Below are 23,079 nucleotides of genomic sequence, written 5' to 3'. Positions count from 1 at the left end.
TCAGCACTTAGCAGGCCACACCGGGAATACTGTGTTCAGTTTTGGTCCCTGCTATATCAAAAAATTACGTGGACAGACTGGAGAGGGTGCAGAGAAGGGCCTCAAAGATGGTCCAAGGACTGGGAAGCCTGCCATGTGAGGAAAGGCTGAGAGAACTGGGTTTGTTCAACCTTGCAAAAAGAAGGCCTAGGGGAGACCTTGTCACCATGTTCCAGTATTTCGAGGGTGGCTACAAAGAAGATGGAGGCTCCCTTTTTACAAGGACTCACATGGAAAAGAAGAGGGATAATGAGTACAAGTCACTCCCAGGGAGATTCCAGTTGGACAGAAGAGGAAAATTTTTCACAGTGAGAAAAATCAGCCATTGGAATAATCTGCCTAAGGAAGTGGTGGATTCCCCAGCATTGGGCACTTTTAAGATTTGGCTGGACAGGGTGCTGGGCCATCTTGTCTAGCCCATGCTTTTGCCAAGAAAGGTTGGACCGGATGGTCCTTGAGGCCCCTTCCGACCTGAAGTTCTGCGATTTGATGACAGTATAATAAAACAGAGTGTAGACATAATCACCTTCATGTGCTTGAGGCCTGAAGTAGAATTATTCAATGTTCGATTAAAAAACTTGTTAAAGCATAGCTTTATTCTGATTTCTCATTAAAAAATATTATTGGAGTTACAAAATTGAAAAAAAAAATTCTATTAATGATTGAGATTCTGTTAGATACTTTGTCCGCAACCAGGCGGGAAGAAACAGTAATAAACATTGGCAAGGGTTAATCTTAGAGAAGATGGAGACAAATTTGCCTCTATTCTTGTTTGGTGAGGATAACAGCTGACTCCTAAGTATTGATTATTGATTTGATACAAATCACACGAAGCTAGTTTTTAGATGACTAATATTACTTGACATACTTTAAACAGCTAGCTTTGGCCTTTTCTAAAACTTGCATCATTTCAGTAAGTGGGGTTGAGACCCTACGTATCAGTTGGTTTGTGTCAGGTGACGTGGGGATTGGGTTGCTGCTGAAAATGCTATCAGGATCACAGTATTGGTAAGGCTATTAATGGTTTTAGGTTTCTTTGAGTGAAGAACAGGAGGTGATTAGAGAAGTATTTTTCATCTGAAAAACCCTTTATCCGTTATCATTATAAGCCCTGGAAATTTTTGAGAAAGTGCTAGGATCCCTGTTGGTACTGCACCTTTATAGTAGTTCTGCTGGAGCAGAGCATACTCCAGGGTGGCACTGGGACAATGATTTGGCCAGTAGAACAGTAAAAGGGGGTTGAAAATGGGGATTTATTGTAGCAATTGAATAAGATATTACTGTCTTTGAATCAGTGCCTTGTTTGAATTCTAAGATCATAGCAACTAGGCATCCTTGCTGTAGTATTTATAGCTGTTTTTTTTCTTAAAGCTAGAGCCTGAAAAGTTTTTCAGTATGTTTCGAATTTTTTTCAGAATGCCTGCTTTAGTTAATTTTCTGGTTTAATTTTTTAAACTGTATCTAATTGCTTGAGAAAGAAAACTTCAAATATAATAAAGCTCACAATATAAGCTTACCGAAGGCAATCTTGTCAATACGTTGCTCTTATTACTTATGATGTAACAATGTCAGCTTTATGTCAACAATTAATTCTCTTCTCCTAGGGATGATAAAAATTTATGTAATAAAGCCATTGTGAGTGAGGTCAAGGCATTCTGCAAAGCTGATTTGGTTACTGCTTTGCTAAATCTGAACGTAAACAGGCACCAGAATTGTGCTGAGCTGCAGCAGTCGAAATGTGGTAAGTTTGTTTAATGTGCACGTACACCTGTGCAGGTTTTTGAGACATGTAATAATCAGCGTAGGAGAGGGAGAATAGTTTCTGCTCTAACTTTAGTTTTCATATTTGAATCATTAGGAATGCTTTTTGTTTGGGGCAGATTTTTTATTTTCAAATGTAAAGGGTTTTCTAAAAGTTTGAGACCTGTATTAAAACATCTGTCATTCAAAACATTTGAATCTAGGAGATTCAAATATGACAGTATTTTTGTTTTATAGAAAAAACACAGCATGAATTTGCTGTTTCTATGGTCATTTAAAAGGTATTCTGAACTCTTTAGGACTGAAAAGAGGTTTTTCCAGTTGAGCCAGTTTGGGTCCTGTTCTTAGTAATGGTAAAATTCAGTATGCTAAGATCACTCCTTATTTATGCTAATACCTTTACCTGCATCTCAAACAGTAGAACTTCACTCTTAAGTTGCCTATTCGTTTTTCCAAAGATACAAATACAGCTTACAGTATTAAGAAGTGATCGTCTTATACTTGCTGATAACCACACTGGCTGTCTATAATCTTAAGTTATTTAAGGAAGAAAGAAATGTGGAGTAAGATCACAAATGAAAAATGCTCTGGGGAAATTAATCTTCTTAGTTAGTAGCTTATAACTAAAAATGCCCACAGTACAAGTGGGTATAACTAGAAATACTTGAAACCTAATTAGATGTAGCCCGTCTGCTTTCTAACATAAAGTGCAGCCTGTCTTTATTTAGGAGGACAAGTTATTTGTGTACTGTCAACATAAATTAGATATAGAAACAGTTGCAATAAGTGCCTTTTCTTACCCTTCACTTGACAGATACAGAATTCGAGAAAACAGAAGGAGGTGATGCTAGTCTTACTGCGCAAATCCCAAGTATAATTCCAGACCTTGAAAAGAACTTAGGAGAATCTTTATCTTGTATTTTGGAGACTGAAATGAAAATAGCATTTGGAAACCTATGGATGGAGGTGGTTTCTTATGTCATCTTGCTTGATATTTCAAGAATTAAGAGGTTTAATGTCTTTGGTATTTTAATGGTATTAGTACCTGTGCTAAGCCAAACAGCTAAGTCATCTAGTTCACTAACATAACAGTTCACTGGCAGTGAACAGTTCAGTGGTCAGTTTTACTATTTCATTTTATAACAAGATTATTCTGTTTGGTCAGTAATGACTGTGCAGTATTTTAATAGCCTTTTAATAATAGGGTAACAGAGATGCTGGCTGTTCAGTGTGAGTTTTCAGAGCTGTTTTTATTAGATGTATTAAATTTCTAGTTCAGCTTTACTGGTATGGTTAAATCACTGTATTGTAAATATGCCCTTCAATAAATGATTCCATCACGTTTGATATTACATTGAGGCACTGTTGTTGCAGGCACTTCTCCATCAGAACAGATGTTTTTAGATACCATGTGGATAAAATTGTTCACAGCTAAATTGGTTACAATGCAGATACAGAATTACAAGGGTGTTAACGAGAACCTCCAAACACTCGCTCTTTCAAAAGTGTTGTTAACAGAAAATAAATACTCATGTACAAGGCACTTTCAAATTATCCATGCTTTGATTTAGATTCTATTTTATAGCTGGTAGGAGTTAGTTAGAAGTTTAAACTTATGGCACATAAGCCTCTTTGGCTTTGAAAAACAAACAAACAATTTGTGGGATGACTGCTGTTCCACAGATAGAGCTTTGATTAGCTGTTAAGCTTTTAGGCACTTCTGATTAACTTAGTTGATTTGTGTTAACGTCTTTTCAAACTCTGGTTTCACTTGGTAGTAATAAATTTCAATTTTTAATTGCAATGTGCATATGTTACTTCATGTATATATAGTCACAGCTAGGAAAAGTGTGTTTGTTTTCACTTTTTAACAATACTAGAAATTCAAAGGCCTATTTACTGTTCTGGCTTTTGTGCATAAGTAACACATTAAATCACTTTAAGAGATAACTCAAGAGTATTTGGAATGTTCAAGAAAAGGGGAACCAAAAGTCATAAAAATGTTGAAAGATTATTATTCTACACTGAATACTTCTATGTGAGCATCTCTGTTTAACCCATAATGCTATTGAATCAAAACTTTTTTTGATAGATAAATTTGAATATAGCCTTATTTTTGAGGAATTGTTCAAATTCTGCTTCAGCAATCAGAAATCATAACATGATTGAAGACTAGAGCAGTTGTGAAACGTATAGGAATATGTCTATATGAAAATCAGCCTTTGAATTTGTAACATATTCTCTTTCAGATACTGTATCTGAAGCCACCATGGACACTAGCAAACTTGCTGAAGTGTTATAAAAAACACTGGATGGCTGTTTTTGGTTACGTTGTGCCAAGGACTTTACTTTCAACCATTGAATGTCTCTATAAATACCTTTGTACAGGTAAGAATCTCTGAGAACGTTAATTGTAAACTTGTAAAAAACCTCACTGTTCTGGTTTTAGTAGTTACAGTAGTAGATACTTTGAAAAGGCATTTACTCTGTGTGTTTAAGTAATAATGCGTTCCATCCTCTTCTGCTTTTTTTTTTCCATTTTAAGATTGTCCAAAGGGAGCCATACCTTGGACAGTCTTCCCTACTTTTGTATTGATCCACAGTTTACTCCCCAGATGAGTAACAAAATCCTGACTCTCTTGTTGTAGCCTTAAAGCCAGAATGGAACTGTAATTGATGTGCAAAAAAAAAAAGCTCAAGTCTGTCCAGGCTGTGGTCCCACATGGTCAAAATATCACTGGCAAAAATCACAGAAATTATTTCTGAAATGTTTCTTTTTGCGTGTGTGTCATTCAGTCTCCATGTATTTGCTTTTACTGTCTTTGTTTTAAAAGTAGAAAAAAAGCCAGCAGAATACTACCGGGCATGTAAGAATTTATTTCACACATCTCTATGTACCTGCAAAAATCAGGGAAAACATTTTAATGAATTAATGGCCACCAAGGTGTCTGAACTGTTTTTAAAAAGCAAATAATCTTTCTCCCTCCTTTGCCACCATGTTATGTGTGGCCAAATGATCTGCATTTGCCAAATAAATTATGGAGGACTAAAGACTGCTTAATATGATAGGTGATGGCAGGGAGGTTTAATTTCAAAAAAAGGCAACAACAAAAACAAACCCTTTCATTCAATTAAAGATGTCTTTATCTTTAAGAATTTGATATCAGCAGATATACCTCTTTTGGGATATTGCTGTTCTGCAGAATTATTTTAGATATGCTATTTGATCCTCTTGCCAGATCCTGGGATAAATTTGGAAGACCTGATTAAGAAGTGAGAAATCTTAACCTTGCACACGTTTGTCTTGAGACTGTTTTATCTAATGCTTCTGAACCATTTTCAAGGCTTTTTATGTGCTTCAGTTAATCCAGATACTTGCGTATTAAATTTGCCTCCTAAGATTGATAACTCCTAACATCTAATACTTTTTTTCCTATTTCCCATATTACTGTCTAAATATCAGGTAAAACAGTTGACCCCTCAACAGCGGGTATCTTGCTCCAGGAATCCAAAAAATTACTCCATGCTTTCAGTTCAAGGTCAGACTATAATGGTGTACTTCCCCGGGCTTACGCTGAAGTGAATAAGCTATACCAAACACTTACAGAGGTAAGGGGAGCTTTAGTATTGGTTCACCGAACATCATCTTGAAGTTTCTCCAGGGTCATGTTACAAACCTGGCTTAGATTTCTGATTTATTCCAATAATTTCAACAAATTATTGCAGGAAATATTGTTGCTAGAGTGTTTTCAAAATTAATAGACCCCCAAATTTAACTTTCATGTAGCAAATATCTGCCTTTATGTATATGCTTGGCAGACTTGCGTCCCCCCCCACCCCCCCAATATAAATGCGTTGGTATCGGGAGGGTGACTGAAAAACATTATTTAGTGGCTTTTGGGAAAAATGCCTTAGTTTTCTATTGTATTTGTAGCTAATGGAAAATGGCCTTAAAGATTAAGTTTAAAATTAAAATTGTTTTGACGTCTGAGGTTGATCTAATACTACTACTTCTAGGCGTGTTGTTTCAGCTTTTATTGTCTTGGTAGCTGTGCTGCTACACATGAAGAAAGGACTCACTTGTATCATATGCTTTGTGATAGTTAATGGGGGGCATCCTGATATCTTCTGAGGAGCATGTCTTTACTTGTAGCTCATCTCTTAGTTGCTGTGGAAGAAATGTCAGTGTCTTGGTTTGTGGTTACTGTTAGTTCGACATGTAATGGCATAACAAATGGAATAATGAGTATGGATGGCTTGACATATTTTTATATATGAGAAAGAATACAGGTCAGAGTATCTGTAAAAAGTTCTTTTCAGTTTTGGAAAAGGCTGAAGGGGAAGGGAAGAAGGTGGTCAGGGAGAGGAAGGATGATCTGGGGAGTCTTGATTGTCTGCAGCTCTGTAGCTTCTGTGTGCATTGCAGGCAGCCACTTCAGTCTGCAGTTCAGTGAACAGTGCTGCCGTAAGACGCAGGCTTTGTCTGAAAACTTGTTTCCTGTTGTCCTTGTCCTGACAGGTGTTTGACTTCACAAAGAACTGCCCTTATACAGAGTAGGTTGTGCCAGATCAGTTTTAGTTTAACCTGGACAAATTTTCTGAACCAGCTTACCAAATGAGTAGATGGATACATTGTGCTGTTGCAGAGGAAAATGTACCATCAGTCATAGGATAGGGAGTAAGAGTAAGAAGCAGTTCTCGTTTATACTAGCTTACCACGCTTGGCAAGCTTTGGCACAGGACTGCCCTTTGCTTCTGTTTCCTATCTGTAGAAATATCAATATATACATATAGAAGAAAGACCTGGTGAAAGACAGATGCTTTAGATGCAGAGACTATAATGAAGATGACTAACACTAGAAGAGGTCTGCCTTGCTTTTTTGAGTGTTGCTTTTAAAAAAAAAAAAAGTAGACGTGTTCAAGTTTTCTTAAGTTAGGAATGAAATACACTCATTATTTGTTTGCCAAACTGTTTTATAAGGTGAGGTCAGACAGTGAGCAGGATTTATCAGAAGACATCATGGTTCTTTCAGAAAATGCTGCATGTGAAAAAATGGAAGCAATGACACCAAATCTTCAAAACTGTGAAGAAAAAAAGTCACATCCAAGCTTTCATGTAGCTAAAGAAAACAGGCACCAGGAGATCTGGTCAGTCCTTGAAGCTGTATGGAATACAATAAACTTGTACAGGTACAGTGTGCTAAAGAAATCGAGAACTTCTGCAGAACCTTACATAACTTTCAAACAAACACGCATTAGAAATTGCCTTTTTCTTTTCTATTTTAAAGAAGCTATTAGTAAGTAATCAAAACTGACAAAAAATATTACACACCTTGTCAAAGAAGTTAGGAGCATACAGATTGTTATGTGGATGCAGTCAGTGATCTGTCTAGTCTGCTGCTCTTTTTCTGGACAGTGGCTGAAATAAGTCACCTTAGAGAATGGTGTTGAAAACCTGCAAGAGCCACAGATATGAGACTTCCATGGAAATCTTATCTTTATCCACAAAAAAAAGAGGTGTTCAAGCTCTAAGTTTTCTTGTGGCTATTTTTCCCAAATCCTGTGGAGGTATACTACCTTATGCGAAATCATGTACTATTTTTTTTAAAACTTTAGTCAGTTTGAAATAAGTTTTCTTGTTAAGCAAAATCCTTCACTCTATAAAATCCAAATGCAGAATCTAGTGATGAATTTCCTTTCTCATCTACACTCAAAACTGCATGAAACTAAACCCTCTTCCATCTAGATATTTTACCATTGCTGGTATTTTGGTTATTTCTGACAAATCTCCTTAAAAATCACTGAGATGCCATGCTTTTGGATGCTATCACAAAATCTGAACAGATACTGTGCTTTCTTTATTTAGTCTTAATCTGAAATCTTTTCAAAGGAGGGACACTGAGTTATGTCAAGCACAAAGGAACTCCAATTTTGGTGGTCTGGTAAGGATTTGCCTGAATAAACAGTGATAATAACTCTACCAATGCCATTTCCACACTAGCATTTGAGTGTACTATGGAGCTATGCACCGGTGTAAGTCCTCTGGGCACACCAGTGCAAATTAATCTGAACTGGAGGTGGCTTGGTGTGCTGTTCAGGTCAGCTGAGGATCTGGGCCAGAGAACAGTCTCTCACTTAACAGTCCTCTTTCTGGGATAGTCATTGTGAATTTGAAAGTTTTGTATAGACATCAGGGAAAAACTCTTTCAGGCATACGAGTTTATAATGAAAATGCAACTGAACTGTTGGCTCTCACCACCTGTTAAGGGTCATGCTGTGAAAAGAGGATAGAAGTTTAGAACCAAAGGTCAATTCACGCTCTTGCTGATGTCAAGAAAACACTAACATTGCACCTGTGGGGATAGTTCCTCATGAGTGTGCTACAGCTCATCCTCCCAACGTGACCATTGCAGGGAAGGAATCAAGCCCATTCCAATAAATCTGGAGGATGAAGCTGCTTGGAAAATGGATGGAATGCACTTTACTTCGCTTCTTTAACCTAACAGTTCTCTTCTAAGAGAGTCTGACTCGGGTGTACTCAGGTCATACATGTAGAGACCGTTTCATTCTCAAAGTTTAATGATAAATCTAGTTAAGTCAAAGGTAAAACAGTTACACAATACAGTCGCCAAAGGAAATTTTAAACAGAGAAGTACAATTTTAGGGCATGATCTTTCTACTATTTATTCTAAGGCTATTATAGATAACATGGTTTTAGCATAGATTTACACTTGACCTTGGTTTTTAATAGTCAAAGTACAATGCATGCAATAGATACTGGGTTTCTTTGAATGTTGAGGATTTTTATTAACTGCTTTTCAATGTCTTTTCTTTCTTTCTTTTTAATATTAGTATTGAAATTTTCCAAAAGTTGGGCCCCAATGCAGTAACTTTCACTGCGAAGTCTTCATTTGAAGAAGCTTTTTTAGGTCTGCAGAAACTGTTGGCAGCTGTGAATGATATCCGTGAAGGAATTAGTAGGTAAGTATTTAAGCCAGTCATAAAAGCTAGTGATAGTAACAGCCACTTAAAGTCATAAAAGTCACCAAAATCTTTTGATGCCAGACTACAGTTTGTGTCCTTAGTTACATGATTTGCAGTAAAATTCTTGGTATCAAGCTACAGAAGAATGCTTTACATTGTCACTGTTACACTTGTGGAGTTCCTCAGTTTCCCATTGACTTTAAAGAGTGTTTGTAGGAACTGGTTTGTAATTGTGGCTAAAGTTCCCGTAACTGCCATGAGCATCCTGAAGAGTTACAGGCCATGAATCTGAGCGGCTGGAGCTATTTGATTTGGGAAAACACCACCACTTCGCATACTTTTTTTTTTGCATAGTAGCAATGCAAATAGGTTAGAAAACTGTGAAATAGATGCATCCAAATGATTGGGCTTGCCCTCTACATTAACAGTCTGCCTTTTAAGTAAATGTTGAGGCATTACACTTCTATTGTAGGCTGTTACAGCTTATTAGAGATTATCTAATAAGCATATAATTTTTTTTCAAGAAGTGTTCTTTCTATTATTCTGCCATAGTAGTGAGCTTTTAAACTTGCATTATGAGTACTTAGCGGTGCTCATCACAATCTTTGAAGGATCACGGTCATTATGCTATAGCTATCACAGCAGTCCTGCCAGGTATGGACACATGGTTATCCCATCTGTGAAGTGTGAGGTCTGACCTGCCAAGGCCCTTCAAAAGTCTGAAGCCGGGGATCTGGAGCTCTGTCATTTGGAACCTGAGATAGTTTTCACCCATAACTGCTAGAGTGTTTTTTTGGTTTTTGGTTTTGGTTTTTTTTCCCAATAAAAATTATGATAGGAATATGCAAACATTTGCTTCACTTGTTACTGCTCCCAAATAAGTTCTTTTGACCAGAATGGAAAAAAAAGCAACAAGAATATTTCTTTAATTAAAATGTTTCAATAAAATAGATATTCTGTAAGTCCCAAACAAGCTTCAGGGTGAAATAGCGTTTTCACACAAGCATAAAAGATCCATCCCTGCATCCGTAGTATTACAGCCTGTTAAAGGCTGATTTTCTTCTGTACAGCACACTGATAGTGGGACAAATCCATTCAAAGATCTGTTGTCTTTCAAAGATAAATGGTCTAAATATTATGAAGGTAGAAACAAAAATATGGGTAGAAATGTGAGCTAGAATAGCTTGGTGGTAATTGATTCATTTTCACTGCTGATTATTTGGTTTAGTACTCCCAACTGAAAATTGATTTTAGTTGGGGTTTTAGTAGTCAGTTTTTTCTCTAAAGGAAGTAGCTTAATAGAGCAGGTTACCGCTAAACTTGGTTCTTTTCATTCCAGTCCTAAAGTTCTTGCAAGAAATCTTGTGGTATTGGTTTATATATGTGGTTGGCAAGATTTAATGGGTATGTGGTGCTTCAAGGTTGTTATTTCTGTGTTACTGAGGTGTTTCATTAAAACTTCATGTGGCTATAACAAAAAACCATTTTTTAAATTTCTTTCAGTGAAAGCTACTTATCTCCCCTATTTCCCATTATGGGAGAGCTCTGTAAAAATATAAAGTTCTAATGTTATAGTGGAGAAATCTATTCTACAAAAGATGTACTTTCTTGATTAGAGCCATTAGAATACCTGGAGCAAAGATAAACAGGATTCTGTCACTTGACTTTGAGATGGAGAGGCTATTTTCTGTTCCATGTGATTACCATGACACTTAATAACATTTAATGAAATGGATTTAAAAATCCCTGTCATACTTTCTAAAATTTTCTTTTCTACCACTAAACCAAAATACATATTTATACATCTAGAATGATTCTCAGAGTGGAGTAATTTTCTTGCAAGGTTGCTTTTAGAAATGCCTGGTGTGAGTTTGTTCTGGAGATTTGCAGTAGGGGGCATCGTGGACCAAGAAATTCAGAGGACTCGCATCTAATCTTCTGTTTTAGTCTTGAATATAGGTATTTAAGTTTGAGACTTGTGAGTCTGAGTCAAACAGTCAGAAGCCATATTTATGAATCATTGTAGGTTTATATATATTACAGAGTATTAAAACAAAGTCCGAAGTTTTCAAAAGTGAGAGGGAGGCTTATTTTTCCTCGGTTGCTCAGCCTTTCTAAAACTGAACTTAAAATATATTTATTTTTCTTGATTTTTTTGAAAAAATTCCTGTCAGTGACTTATAGTTAATCTAGTGGTGTGACTGCAGAAAGGAGACATCTGGAGAAAAAGTAGTGACAAAGTTCTAGCTTGAATATTTGGAGGTAATACAGCTTTTAGTGGTAAAATACAAGTGTTTTCTGTGTTACCTTCTATTCCTTGCTGTCCAGAACAAAGAAGAGAGAAACTGTCTTGTGGAAGTTTGGAATTTTTACAAATAAGTTATATTGAAAGTTCAACTGCATTAAAAGTCAGGATTTTCAGATCGTTAAAAACAATCAGAAACACACGATCACACTTCTTGAGGTAAATGTGGGTAGTGATACCCTTTCTCATAAAGAAAACACTATGCTCGTGGCACTACTACAGTTCTGTAGGTTTGATTACCAGAATGTGTTTATGGCAAATAGAGATATTAAAATGGGGTGAGGTGGGGTGAGGGAAAGAGCTGTTTCATGGAAGAGGTCTTACTAGCAGCTTTTTTCATCAGACGCTATTTTTGTAACTTTTGCCATACCATACAGATTTTTAATTTTATCTTTACTTCTTCCTCTTAACAACACTGGTAGCAGAATGGCATTTATACCGCAAACTACTGCGTGCCATCAATGTTCTACAGTACTTCAGCTCTAAAATGAAGACAGTAACTGGTATGGTTAGCAACTGTTCATAACCTACCTACTTCTTTTGGCAACAGGAATGTATTTAAACAAGTATGAGTTAGTAGTCTCATCAAATATAGCTGAACCTTGCAGCCATTGTTGTATCAGCATGTTCTTGAGATTTATGCACTTAAAAAGTGAGCATGAAATACCTATTTTCCACTTTTGACAGCAGAGGCTGTTATATATGTATTGGTGTATATTACCTTGACTAGCAATGAACAAAGATTATTAAACCCCTGAAATTCATACTTCAAGTCAAATTGTAAAACCATGACATATTCTTAAATAATTTTGGGTTTAATAATATTTCTGACTGTTTTCGGTGGTGGTTTACACTTGTGTTTTTGTTGTGTATTATTTGCATTAGGTATTATTTGGAACCAGTTAACTAGGGGACCTAATTAAGGCCTCTTAAATGAAATCTTTAAAATAAATCAATTATCTTCAAAAATCCTTAAAACAATTGGTTTTCAAATAGCTCTTTGAGGCAACAGAAGTATTTCTGCAACTTTGGGTTTTCAAGTTAGTGCCAAATCTTTTATCACTGGTAGAAATCCTTCCACTAAATCTGCTGGAAGATGTTTGGGCCCTTCATCTTTGGAGAGAAGAGAGGTTTAAGTACTTATCACAGATAATTACCTCTTACAGATCTTGTTCTAACAAGTGTAGAATGCCTTGCAAGGTATCGCTGCTGGTGGGGATGTATTCTTGAGATATATTTGACTCTATACCCAAGTTACATCATAACTTCTCTCCACTTCCTGCGGGCAGGATGTGTTTCTCTTTTAACCTGTTGAAATTAATGTGTGCACCAATACCAGCAGAAGATTGGAAGTACTTGTAGGCTTTCATGATTGGTCATCTGAAACATATTTTGTGTCTTGTTGCTGTTAAAACTTCCCATTGATGTACTGATTGGAATACTAGATACAGACAGCTTTCTTACCCTTTCTAAGGCGTCAGCAGCCACGTTTTAAGTGTATCTGTAGGGGTTTGCGTTAGCCAATGTTTTCCCTTGGCTGAATAAACTTCTGATTCAAAGGTTTATATGCACCCCTAGGGAATTTTACACCTTCATGTTTCCTGCCCAAGTTACTTTTAGATAAGAAATCCTTGTTAACAGAAAAGAAAAAGTAAGTCTAATCTTCGGTGAATTGGTAAAGTAGTTTCTAGTTTGATTTTTTTTTTATCTGTTCGCTAAGAAATACTTGATTTTTTCATCTGCCAACTTTAAAATCACTCACAATTTACACCATATGCTCTTAGATACAATACTCATACATATTTATACTAATAGAGTGTCAGCTGTAAAAATATTTATCTGTTACCTACTGCAGTAAGTAACCTAAATTCTGCTTTTCTAATCTATTATCTAAACAGAGTTTCTCACAAATTCCCAGTGACTTTCTTTGTTTGGAAAGCACTGATTTAGATGAGGATTCATATATATTGTATATTAAAAATATTAACACCACCTCAGTAGTGGAGCAAAGTGTTACTGTATCTGAACTGATCACAGAATCAAATGTTTTGGGATGAACTCCATGGAGCATTTTGACCATGCGTAGTCAGATTGGCCCATCTGAGAGCAGGATTATGGCTGGATGAGCCGTAAGGCATCTTGCGGAGAGGTATTTTATGTAGGAACATCCCACAGTAACACAGAATCATCCCCTTGGTTACTAAATTAAAAAACCACTTTATATCAGTGATAACACTCCTGAAACTAATTTTTCTGTAGTATTGTATCCTTTAGTGCAATTACCATGTCTGATGTAGGTAAAAATGTACAGTATCGGACAAAAGGTTTCCTCCTAATCATAGTGTTTCCTTTCCTACATGGATTCTTTGCCATCTCCTATTACATTTGAACTTAACCTAGAGCCTTCTCTGCTGCCAGGGTCCAAGTTCTCCTTTACCATTTTGCCTATTTTAATGAGAGCTGTAAGAAATTAAAAAGTTTCAGGACCTCTGCCTCTGTCAAATATAGCTGAAATTAGTGCTTAGTAAGGTACAGGGCAAAGGTGATCCTCTGGCAGCTGCTTAAGCCTTGTTGCCTTTAAGCCAGTCTAAAAGGCAGAAAAGTATAAATAAATGAATTGGTGTTGTAAAAGCCACAATCCTTTCTGACCTTGTAAAGCTAGGGAAAAGCTTTTAGACAAAGTGGCCCTAGGATCTGACATCTGAAGAACCTCCACAGTAGAAGAAAGCATGAGCTTGACTTTATTTTGGGGGAAAATATCCTTAATTGCCCAATAGGTTGATGTTGAACAAAACTCTGGCATGTGTTGATGATTGTAACACTAGTTTGAGTCCCTTATTGCAGTGTGGTGTAATGAGGAATTGTTCATAAGCTGCATAGAAGTTTTGTTTTTCCATTTCTCGTCTTTTTTTGCTTCCCTGATCTTCTGACAGTGAGGTTAAACAGGGCTTTTGATGGGTTAAGTTGACTTTTATGCAATTAAGTCATATGCCTTTTTGATTAACCACATGGATTTATTGAATTGGTTAATGCTTTATGACAGTCATATCAGTCTTAGGCCACAGGCACTTACGTAGAACTGTTGAAGAGGAATGCCTCAGGGCAGCAAATACCGAGATACGGAGGTTTGGCCAGAGTTGAGAGTGATTACCACGTAGTCTCATATGACTTTAATCCATATTCTTTACTTGTCATTGCCCAGAATTTTAGTGTGTTTGAGCAGCTGGCAGACTGACCTGCTTTCACTGCCAGATTGTTTTGTGGGTGGTTGGTTTTTTCCCTTCTGTTTGATAAGTTAATTTTCTGATCCTTTCCAGATAGGCTTTGCTTCTTTCCAGGTCTTCTCTATGCACAAGTGAGGAACCACATCCTGAGCTATTTCCCATCCATTTCCATTTTTTATTATTGTATCTTACGCACTTGGCATCAGATGAGTGACAGGACAGTATGTAAAGAAACGTTCTGAGTGGTTTGGGAAGCCCTGTTGCTTTTGAGATAGCATTAAGTCTGATTCTCTCCTTTTTTTCTTCTGCCTCTGTTTTATAGCTGTTACCCACAGCCACTTCTTGTATCTTCCTATGATGTGCTGTTCTCTACCTCATGTACTAAAGATTTTCAAAAAACTGCACAGAACCAGACTATAGTTTTCAGCTTGATCAACAAACTCCATTTTAGTGGCAATCCAACTCTCATGTCACCCAGCATCCTTGCCAACACCTGCTCGAGCATGAGGTTTGGATTAATTAAAAACGGAAGTACATAATGTGGGCCCATTTGTCGTTTGGTTTTGTGTGACTGTGCTGGTAGTAAAGGCAAAGTTGCTGCGCAGTGGCTTTCCACCCTCTGCTTTTGAAATACATTTGATGTTGAGAGAGAAGAAAAAGCAGTGGTTTAATATGGCAGTGATCACAGTACTGAGATTTGGATTGCTTGTTAGAAGAGTGTTTGCTTCATGTATTAAGAAGGTGTTCTCTAGATATACTTCTATAGCTGAGGCAGACTTTTTCACTGAGAAACTTTGAAAACAAGATCGACTCGATCTAATGATCTAGTAGGTGCAGAGCCGATGTGCATACAAACATGTCCAGATTTCCCAGCATACATATTCTCTTAAAAATGTCTGTTTTCTGTAACACAGAATGGTGGCTACAGGAGCTGAAATGAACATAAACTGATTAAAACCAGTAGGCAGCAGCAGTGGTGTGAAATTGTCGCCCTGCAGACAGGAATGTGTTACAGTTTTCTACAGAAAAGTATATTCTAAGACGGGAGCTAGTATTCTAGTTCCCATCTAGTTGAAAACAGCAATAAGCATGTTTTATGAATGCTGACCTGTTAAGAATTTGTGGGGGAAGTTACTGTGCAAGCTCTTCTTTCACCAGCTTCTTTTCAGCGCTCTGTGTGTAGCAATGGTTCTTCCTTGAAAACAAATATCTTTTAAACAGCAACTATCTTTTATCTGAAGATATTGTAAAGCATTGAGCCAAATGTCAGACTTCTGATTTCATGTTATAAACCCAGAAGCAATTGTTGTCGTAGTCCAAGCAAACGCCATAAAATAAATGACAGGATTTAACATTAAGTTACTTGTATGCTTTGCTTATTTAGACATTTTAATTTGTTTTTGTTTTATTTTTCCAAAGAACTGGAAGCAGAGCCGGTTTGTACATCCACCTGGGGTCTGGTAACTTAGAGTGAGCTAAACCAGTACCGTTGGCTAGTAAGCTTTTGTCACCAGTACAAAAATAAGTATATTTTCCAATTTGATGTCCTGACGAGAAATTAATATGAAGAGTGGCGAGTGCCTGAGTACTTAGTCTGGGAAACATCAGTGGAATAACTGCAGTATCCCAACTAGCGTCAAGGCTCACATTATCTCGTAATGGTTGAAAAGTGCTCCCATCAGTGAGAAAAGATTAAATACAGCGTAGGTGATGCTGGTGATTTCATGGTGTTACGTTTGTGAAGGGAAAAGAAATGTTGGCTGCTTTCATACTCACTCACAGTACAATTAAAGATCTGCAAAACCAGGGGTCTAAAAATGATCTTGGCATTACAGTCTAATATTGCTTCGAAAATTACTTTCAAACTGGTTTTCTTCAAGTTTTACTCCATCATTCTTAGCAAGGCTACACTTAGTTTCTAGATGCTTCTCTTCCCTGGGAAGTTCAAAGTCAGACAAAGAGAAATAGCTGTGCGGAGGTGCCGTATAGTCAGAGGGAAAAGCAGCACCATTTAATCCTGCCTTCCAGTCTGTTTTCAGTCTCTTCCTTCACCTTTTCATAGCTCATACATACATTTTTCTCCCACAGAATCCAGGAGCCCCTAATTAATACAGGTCTCTCTCTGCCCTGCCTACCCCACCCCCCCCATCCTTCCTACAGAAAACTTACCTGGCTGTGTTTCCCACCTGCAGCTCAGCTGTGGCAGCAGTGTTACTTATCCTACGCCCTTCCATATGGGTTCTTGGCACAGCAGGAAAAATAGAAAATTGATGAGTGTATTTTGCCCCAACATATTGTGTGGCAATATGTAATGGCCTTCAGGTGAAGTTACTACTATCATCTTACGTATTGTGTGTTGTATGGTTTTGCATTCTGTTTTGTGAAAACAAACATGCAAGCTTTCCTCCTTTTTGCATTAAACAGAAGGCAGAACAGTACAAAAATCAGCAGCAATAGAAATCACGCTTTCCCAGGCTTGGGTATACTCATTTATTTATATTGCAGATGACTGATGCGATAGCTGAAGCTGATGCATCGTCCCACGCAGGCAGGGTTGCTGCCTGATGGCAGCACGGAGCTGGTTGGTGGGAATCTTAGCTGCAGCACTGTCTGAGCTGCCAGCTTCCCAGCGTTTCCAAGGATGTTTGCCAAATTGTCGCTGCCGGGGTTTTACACTGTCAAAGCCAATTGCTTTCTCACTGAGGTAGCAGTTGAAGGCTTCGAGGTATTTTTAGGAAAACTAGCCAGTTGGTTCTCTTGCTGGCTTTTAGTTGACTGTTTTAGTTTAAGGAAAAAATTCTGGGTGCATCTTCTTACGAAGGGGGAAAGAATGTGTGACTAATTTTTGTAACAGTGAGAATTCCTATGTAAAATCATGATGAAAGTAAGCAGTGGACTTGCTAGTTATGATAAATCCTGTGGCATGTCAGTCTTCCAGCCTGTTTAAAATATAGTGTCTTTTTTAACTGGGGTTTTGGACTACTTCTGTTAGTTTTCTGGGTTTTTTCCATTCCTAATTAATTCATTTATAAAAGCTTACAGCTTGCAATGGGAGGGAGGGGAGAATTTGGGCATTTTCCCATGGGAAAGGAAATCGAGCTCTCAAAAAGAAGATATTTTTTCATTATTTTCCAACTCCAGTCATTTTCGTAATCATTATTTACATACTTGAAACTTGACATAAGGCAGACTTTTATCAGTATTTCATAGTGTATGTAAAGTGTTATATGGCATGTAACATAGATTTTAACGTGCATTTGGGTATGTGTGAGAGGGTTCCGTTTTTTCCTAGTGAATGCAAATGAAGTTCCAGTGAGGTATAACTGCATTAGATATGCTTAAATAGATTAGGAGAATTCATTTTTGAGAGAATGGCTTCCTTACTGGATCATTTTAGGAGCCTTGTGGAAAAGGGTGTAACATCTCTCAGACCTTCCCAACACCTTCCAGAGAGACCAAAGCTGATGCTTTCTTCTGCGGGTGGTGGCTCTGGTTGTGACGTGGTGAACAAGGACTAAGGCTTTGGAAAAGACTGAAATGATGCAGCGTGTCGTGTGCTGTGCAGTCGTGGCTGAATACAATCCCAGTTCTTCATGTGACACTAGGTTCTTCATAAAGACACCTCTCTTCAGCTGTCAAACCCTGTTTTCATTTTGCAGTATTGGCTGGGAATTGGTTGTTAGTAGAAGTAGCAAAAGTGGTATGTAAATTGTAGCATTTGAGCTGTACGTTAGAATACTGGAGGGAATGAGCTAAAGCTTGAGCTAGTGTGGGAAAGTTTTGTATTGCATGTCACTCTTCTGTTGCTCTGCATTCATACAGCAGGCTTGGCTTATGTGAAACAAACGGCTTTTAATTATTGCTGGTTCTTTTCCTGTCTATGTAGAGAAATTGCTCATAAAAACATTGGTTGAATTTTTAATTAGAAAAAACCTTCACAGAAAGTCCTTACAGAAATAATAAGCTCATTTAATTCTTTTAGGGGAGTGGAAAGGGATGGGGGAAGGGAAAATTCTTCAAAGATCAAAATTTTCTTTTTGTTTAAAGGCAGTAGTTAGACTTTTTTTTCATGAAGCGCTTCTGACTTTTTTTAACTCTTCCATAGAGTCCTTTTATACTTGCTTAACAAAATCCCCAAACTTTTCTTTCTCAGAGTTTTGATGCCAACCAGTAGTTTCCAAGATATTTGGACCCTCTATAACTTCCTCATAAGCAACGAGGTATGAAGTTTTCTTTAATGTCTTAACAGAAGTGCTATCTGACAGAGTTTTTTCATTTAAAGTAGTTATGAGGTTAGCTGTCTCATCATTGTGCTTCCACTAAGCTAGAATTTTAAAGATTTGCTCGTATTTGTCAGGCATTGGACATAAAAATACACTTTTAGTTGGCACCTACCAAAAGTTATTAAAATCTCTACCGGTATTTGAGTTGCTAGTGTGCCTTCCTGAGTGCTCGTTTGTTGTGAATGTCTCGCTGTAGAGAGCAAAAACTCTTGAAGCTGAAGTCACCAACACATCCTTGACCTAGTAATTTTAAGAAGAGTACATGGTGCTAGGTGGTTCTGTGGTAAATGCTGGCTGCATTCAGAGAGAAAAAAAGATACATTGAAATTACCAGTTAGCCATGAAGTTTTAACTCATTTGTGCTGAAAGATTTTTAAGAAGAGAAATTGAAATGAATATTTGCAGTAGGATAAGAGCTATTTTTAGTATATTACGTATTTCAGAGTTGCAGTCCTCTCCTGTATAGAAATATATATTTGGGTTTTGGGGCCTGTACTTACAGGGTGACTATTTATGGAATTAAGGTGAGTTGGAACTTATTTAGTTTGCTATAGAACTATAGGGTAGATTAAAAGGGGAGGTAAAATTATTTAAGGTCTCTTAGATTTGTGCAGAAATTGCTAGAAAAGGGAGCTGGAGTGATAGCTATCGCTCCCATTATATACAGTCATGACTGTAAATTTGTAGCATATGATTATATAATACATAGTGTGGTGTTTTTATGTACTGTCTCAACTTGAGAGCCTGTTATGTAATACATTAGCCATATCTGTTGTACTGGCTGTATAATTTTAATCGATATGTGATGCTTGGTAAATTACTGTGTTAATTCTTTGTTCTTTGTTTTAGATAAATAACAGTATAAAATTCACTGCTGAGGAGCTTTATGAGTGTGTTTCACACGAGATATATCGGTAAGGCAATTACTGACCACATCAGATGGGTTTTGAGGCAGCATTTTAGTATCTACTGTGTTAACCAAAGTACCATAAGGGAAATAATTTGCATAAATAAAAAATAACCATTGAAGAACTGGCACAGGGAAGATGAATCACAGAATCATTAAGGTTGGAAAAGACCTCTAGGATCGTCAAGTCCGACCGTCAACCCAACACCCCCATGCGCCTCCTAAACCATGCCCTGAAGTACCACATCTACATGATTTTTGAATGTGAGTTCAAAAGTGAGTGGAGATGTCTTCTTCCCCCCCCACTTCTTTTTTTTAATGACCTACTATTACAACATAGTAGGAGAGGACAGAAGTTGAATTAGAGATGAGCCATTAGCAACTACATAGTGATTTTCAGCTGTTTGAGGTGAGACATTGGTCCTTCTTTCTTCCACCAGTTTTACATTCATGGCTTAGTGGCAGGCAGAGCCAGGATAGGCCAGCGTTCATTGGAAAGCAGGTCAGAACATGAGGCTGTGTTCAACTGAATTTGATTATAACTGAAATTCTGTTTGGGCGAGGTATTTCGTGTAAGAGAATTCATTTTTATGAGAACTTGGCTTAAATCAGCAGAGGAAAAAACCCTGCGATTCTCAAGGCGATTCATGAAATTGAACTGTACCATGAAAACTGGGCTCATCGGCAGCTGCTGCGCTACATTGTGGCCATTGTTATTAAGGCCATAAATTAAGCCATTGTACGTTACTAAGCCATTTGTAAGTACAGTTAGTAAAAAAGCAAGAAACAAACACAAGATTCCAAGTGCTGTTTCCATTTTAGGAGGCTTTTTTACAGTTCGGTGATAGGCAAATAAATGTTCTGTCGTACAGCTGAGTTAAAGGCCCTGAAAACATTAATCTAAAAATGAGTGTCATGTGAGCCTTACAGTTCTTCAGTGTAAATTTTCTGGCTCATAAAAGGTTTCTTTCTGAATCTGTGTAATTGAGGGCTTGTAAATCTGGGTTCTGTGAGGTTTTAAAAATGCCATAATTATTTTTAATAAATATTAAGTAGTTAAAGACAGGTAAATATGTTCTTTGATATTCCTGTTACATGGATATGAATTAGCTGTAACTTGCCAGGTTATAAAGTGTGGTTTCATCAGCTGTGTAAAAGACTTCCAGATTATTTTAATCTGAGTAGGAAAATTATTCTAAAGATCTCTTCCTTTGCCTGGATTGATGCTGATTTCCTAAATATTCTGTGAATTTGCCCAGGTCACTAGGTTGGGGAGAAAAGTTATGCAGGGAGAGAGAGATTCAATCTACGTATCAGTAGAGAAAGGTAGTTTGGAAGCATAATTGGCTTGAGTTGGTGACCAGCACTTCTGTAGTTCTTGTGTTTCCAAACATCTGTGGGTCATTGTCTGTATAAAACCTCCAGCTTATGTACAGCCTCCTGTGTTGTGCTAAGGGCGCAAGGGAACGGCAGTTTCTTGATGTTTGAAAGGTGTCGCTAGGTCTGTACTTTATCAGAAAGCCCCAAAACTTGGATCACTGTTGTGAATTTTGTGTGCTGCAGTGGATTTCATGACCAAAAAAACATTCTTGCCAGAACTTTCATTTTCTGGGTTAGCAGTACCAGGTGAGGGTGACACTTCTGTTAGGTATAAGTTATGTCCTTTGAAAACATATAAAGCAAAGAAACCTGTTGCTCTAAATTCAATCAATGGATTTTCAAACTACTACTTAGGTCTAATTGTTATTCTCAGTTATTACAGCACTGGAACTCTTTGTTACAGAAGTGAAACAAAATATGACTCCACCCAATAAAGCAGAGCTGCTAAATGAGGTTTTAAAAGCACTCAATTAAAAAGAGATGTTCTGAGAGGAAAGGCACAGGAAAGGACACTGCTTTAATGCAGGCTGAATCACTTGTGCTTTGGCAGAAATACGCCAAATAAAGTGTTTCCCCTTACTTGAATTATGAGCAAACATTTTTACTTCAGAATTCTTTGGGTTTTGCCTCTGAATTCTTTGGGAGAGAAATACCTGTCTGGAATATTTGCACCCTGACTCTTCCTTTTTCAGGATACACCAAAGATACTCTTGAAATTTTGATCCAAAGGGTTTCTTCTTATCTGGAGAAGGACAAGGACTACTTAGAGCTAAGTAGCCAAAGCTCTGTGCATGATTCTCCCTGCTTTCATGTCCCTAAGTGGTAACGCAGGCTTTGGTATCAGTAGCATTTAGGAAGTGCTGTCCAAGGACTAGGCTCCAGATCTTTAGGGTTTAAGTAGAACAAAAAGACTGGCCCTGCCCCAGAGATTCACTGTAAAATTTTTTACATCTTCAACAAATTCACAAAATAAGGTGCTTTTCCATCAGAAACTCATAATGTGATTTTTTTTTTAAATTAATACTATTTTCTGAACTTGCCTGCTAGTTGCCTGGCAGATTCCAGTTTTCCCCTCCTAGATCTGAGCAGTGTTGACCTTTCCTGGTGGGGTTACACCCCCCTGCCCCATTGCTTCTGCACGTCCCCTGTCCTTACGTTGGTAGAGCTGAGATGTGGTGACAGCCAAGCCCTGTAACAAGACAAAACCCGTGCGCTGTACCAGGTCAGATCTGTCACAGCTAACGTCACTGCTAGGGGCGAGGCGGTGGCCTGTGAGGCGGGAGAGGGGATTATACAAAGGTAGCAAAGGGCAGGCCTGGCCACGAATTTCTTCCTTGGTACAGAGTCTTCAGACATGATAAGCGGGCTTACAAAAATCCTAGCCTGGTGAATCTTACTTAATTGGAATGAGGTTTTTCCCTTCTGAATAATGGGAACATGTCACAATCCTGAGCTGCTTCAGCAGAATTATTAAGTAGATTAAGGGAGATTTAGGTAAAGCTATTGCTTCTTCCTCCCTCCCTCCCTTCTCACTCAAGTGTTCTGGAGGGCAGTGGGGTGGCTGGATTGCAAGAAGAGTTTCAGAGACATCACTGCATTTTTTGTGGCAAGGAGCTCATGTGGAGACTTAAAGTTACTCATTTAATGCTTTCTAAGACTTTTGAGTTTTCACTGTTGAGTGGTGAACCATTTGTATCACTTACTAAACAACAATCGGATGGAAAGGGTAAGCGGTAGAAAGAATTATTCAGGCTTTGTTGTGCAAGCCTATGATCTTGTCTAAACTAAGAAAATACATTGTTTGGAGGCCTGGGCATCTTAAGTAGCACACCTGAAAGCTGTGCATTATGTTCACACTGCTGCTCTTGCTCTTTCACCTGCTTGCATCTACCTTCCAGTAAACTGCCAAAGGAGGTGGAGGTGGCTGCGTTAGGCAGGGGTTGGGAAGATGCTCATGCCTTGGGTCTGGATTGGGCACAGACACGGTGATACCAGTGTGCTAGGTCCATCCGGCCAAACGTTCCCCTGCTCAGCAGGGAGAGCACCCTGTGCCTGCCCTCGTCCTACCGACCGCGGGGCGGGATTTCACGTGTGGTCTGGTCAGAGCAACGGTTTAGTGTATTGTCCCGAGGCACAGTCTGTGGTGACGGAGCGAAGGACTGCCTGGCGGGTACCCTCAGGGAGTGTTAACTGCAT

The 23,079-nt window shown here is 38.0% G+C and overlaps 1 protein-coding gene across 4 annotated transcripts in view; it reads left to right on the top strand.

The window, feature by feature from the left end:
* The window catches only part of SWT1 (SWT1 RNA endoribonuclease homolog), a 40,860-nt gene that overhangs the window by 13,178 nt on the left and 4,603 nt on the right, over positions 1–23,079 (top strand). For 3 of the 4 annotated variants that reach the window (XM_064454373.1, XM_064454374.1, XM_064454376.1), the window contains 8 exons: positions 1,644–1,780; positions 2,615–2,766; positions 4,050–4,188; positions 5,264–5,409; positions 6,782–6,990; positions 8,653–8,781; positions 18,467–18,533; positions 19,446–19,510. In XM_064454373.1, coding sequence (XP_064310443.1) covers positions 1,644–1,780; positions 2,615–2,766; positions 4,050–4,188; positions 5,264–5,409; positions 6,782–6,990; positions 8,653–8,781; positions 18,467–18,533; positions 19,446–19,510 — 1,044 coding nt within the window. The remainder of the gene's footprint in view (positions 1–1,643; positions 1,781–2,614; positions 2,767–4,049; positions 4,189–5,263; positions 5,410–6,781; positions 6,991–8,652; positions 8,782–18,466; positions 18,534–19,445; positions 19,511–23,079) is intronic. The other variant, XM_064454377.1, reaches the window with a different exon arrangement.

This window comes from Phalacrocorax carbo, chromosome 6, assembly GCF_963921805.1.
Source record: "Phalacrocorax carbo chromosome 6, bPhaCar2.1, whole genome shotgun sequence".
Lineage (NCBI taxonomy): Eukaryota > Metazoa > Chordata > Aves > Suliformes > Phalacrocoracidae > Phalacrocorax > Phalacrocorax carbo.
Note: the sequence above shows the minus strand (reverse complement) of the source record. Positions and strands in the feature narration are given on the sequence as shown.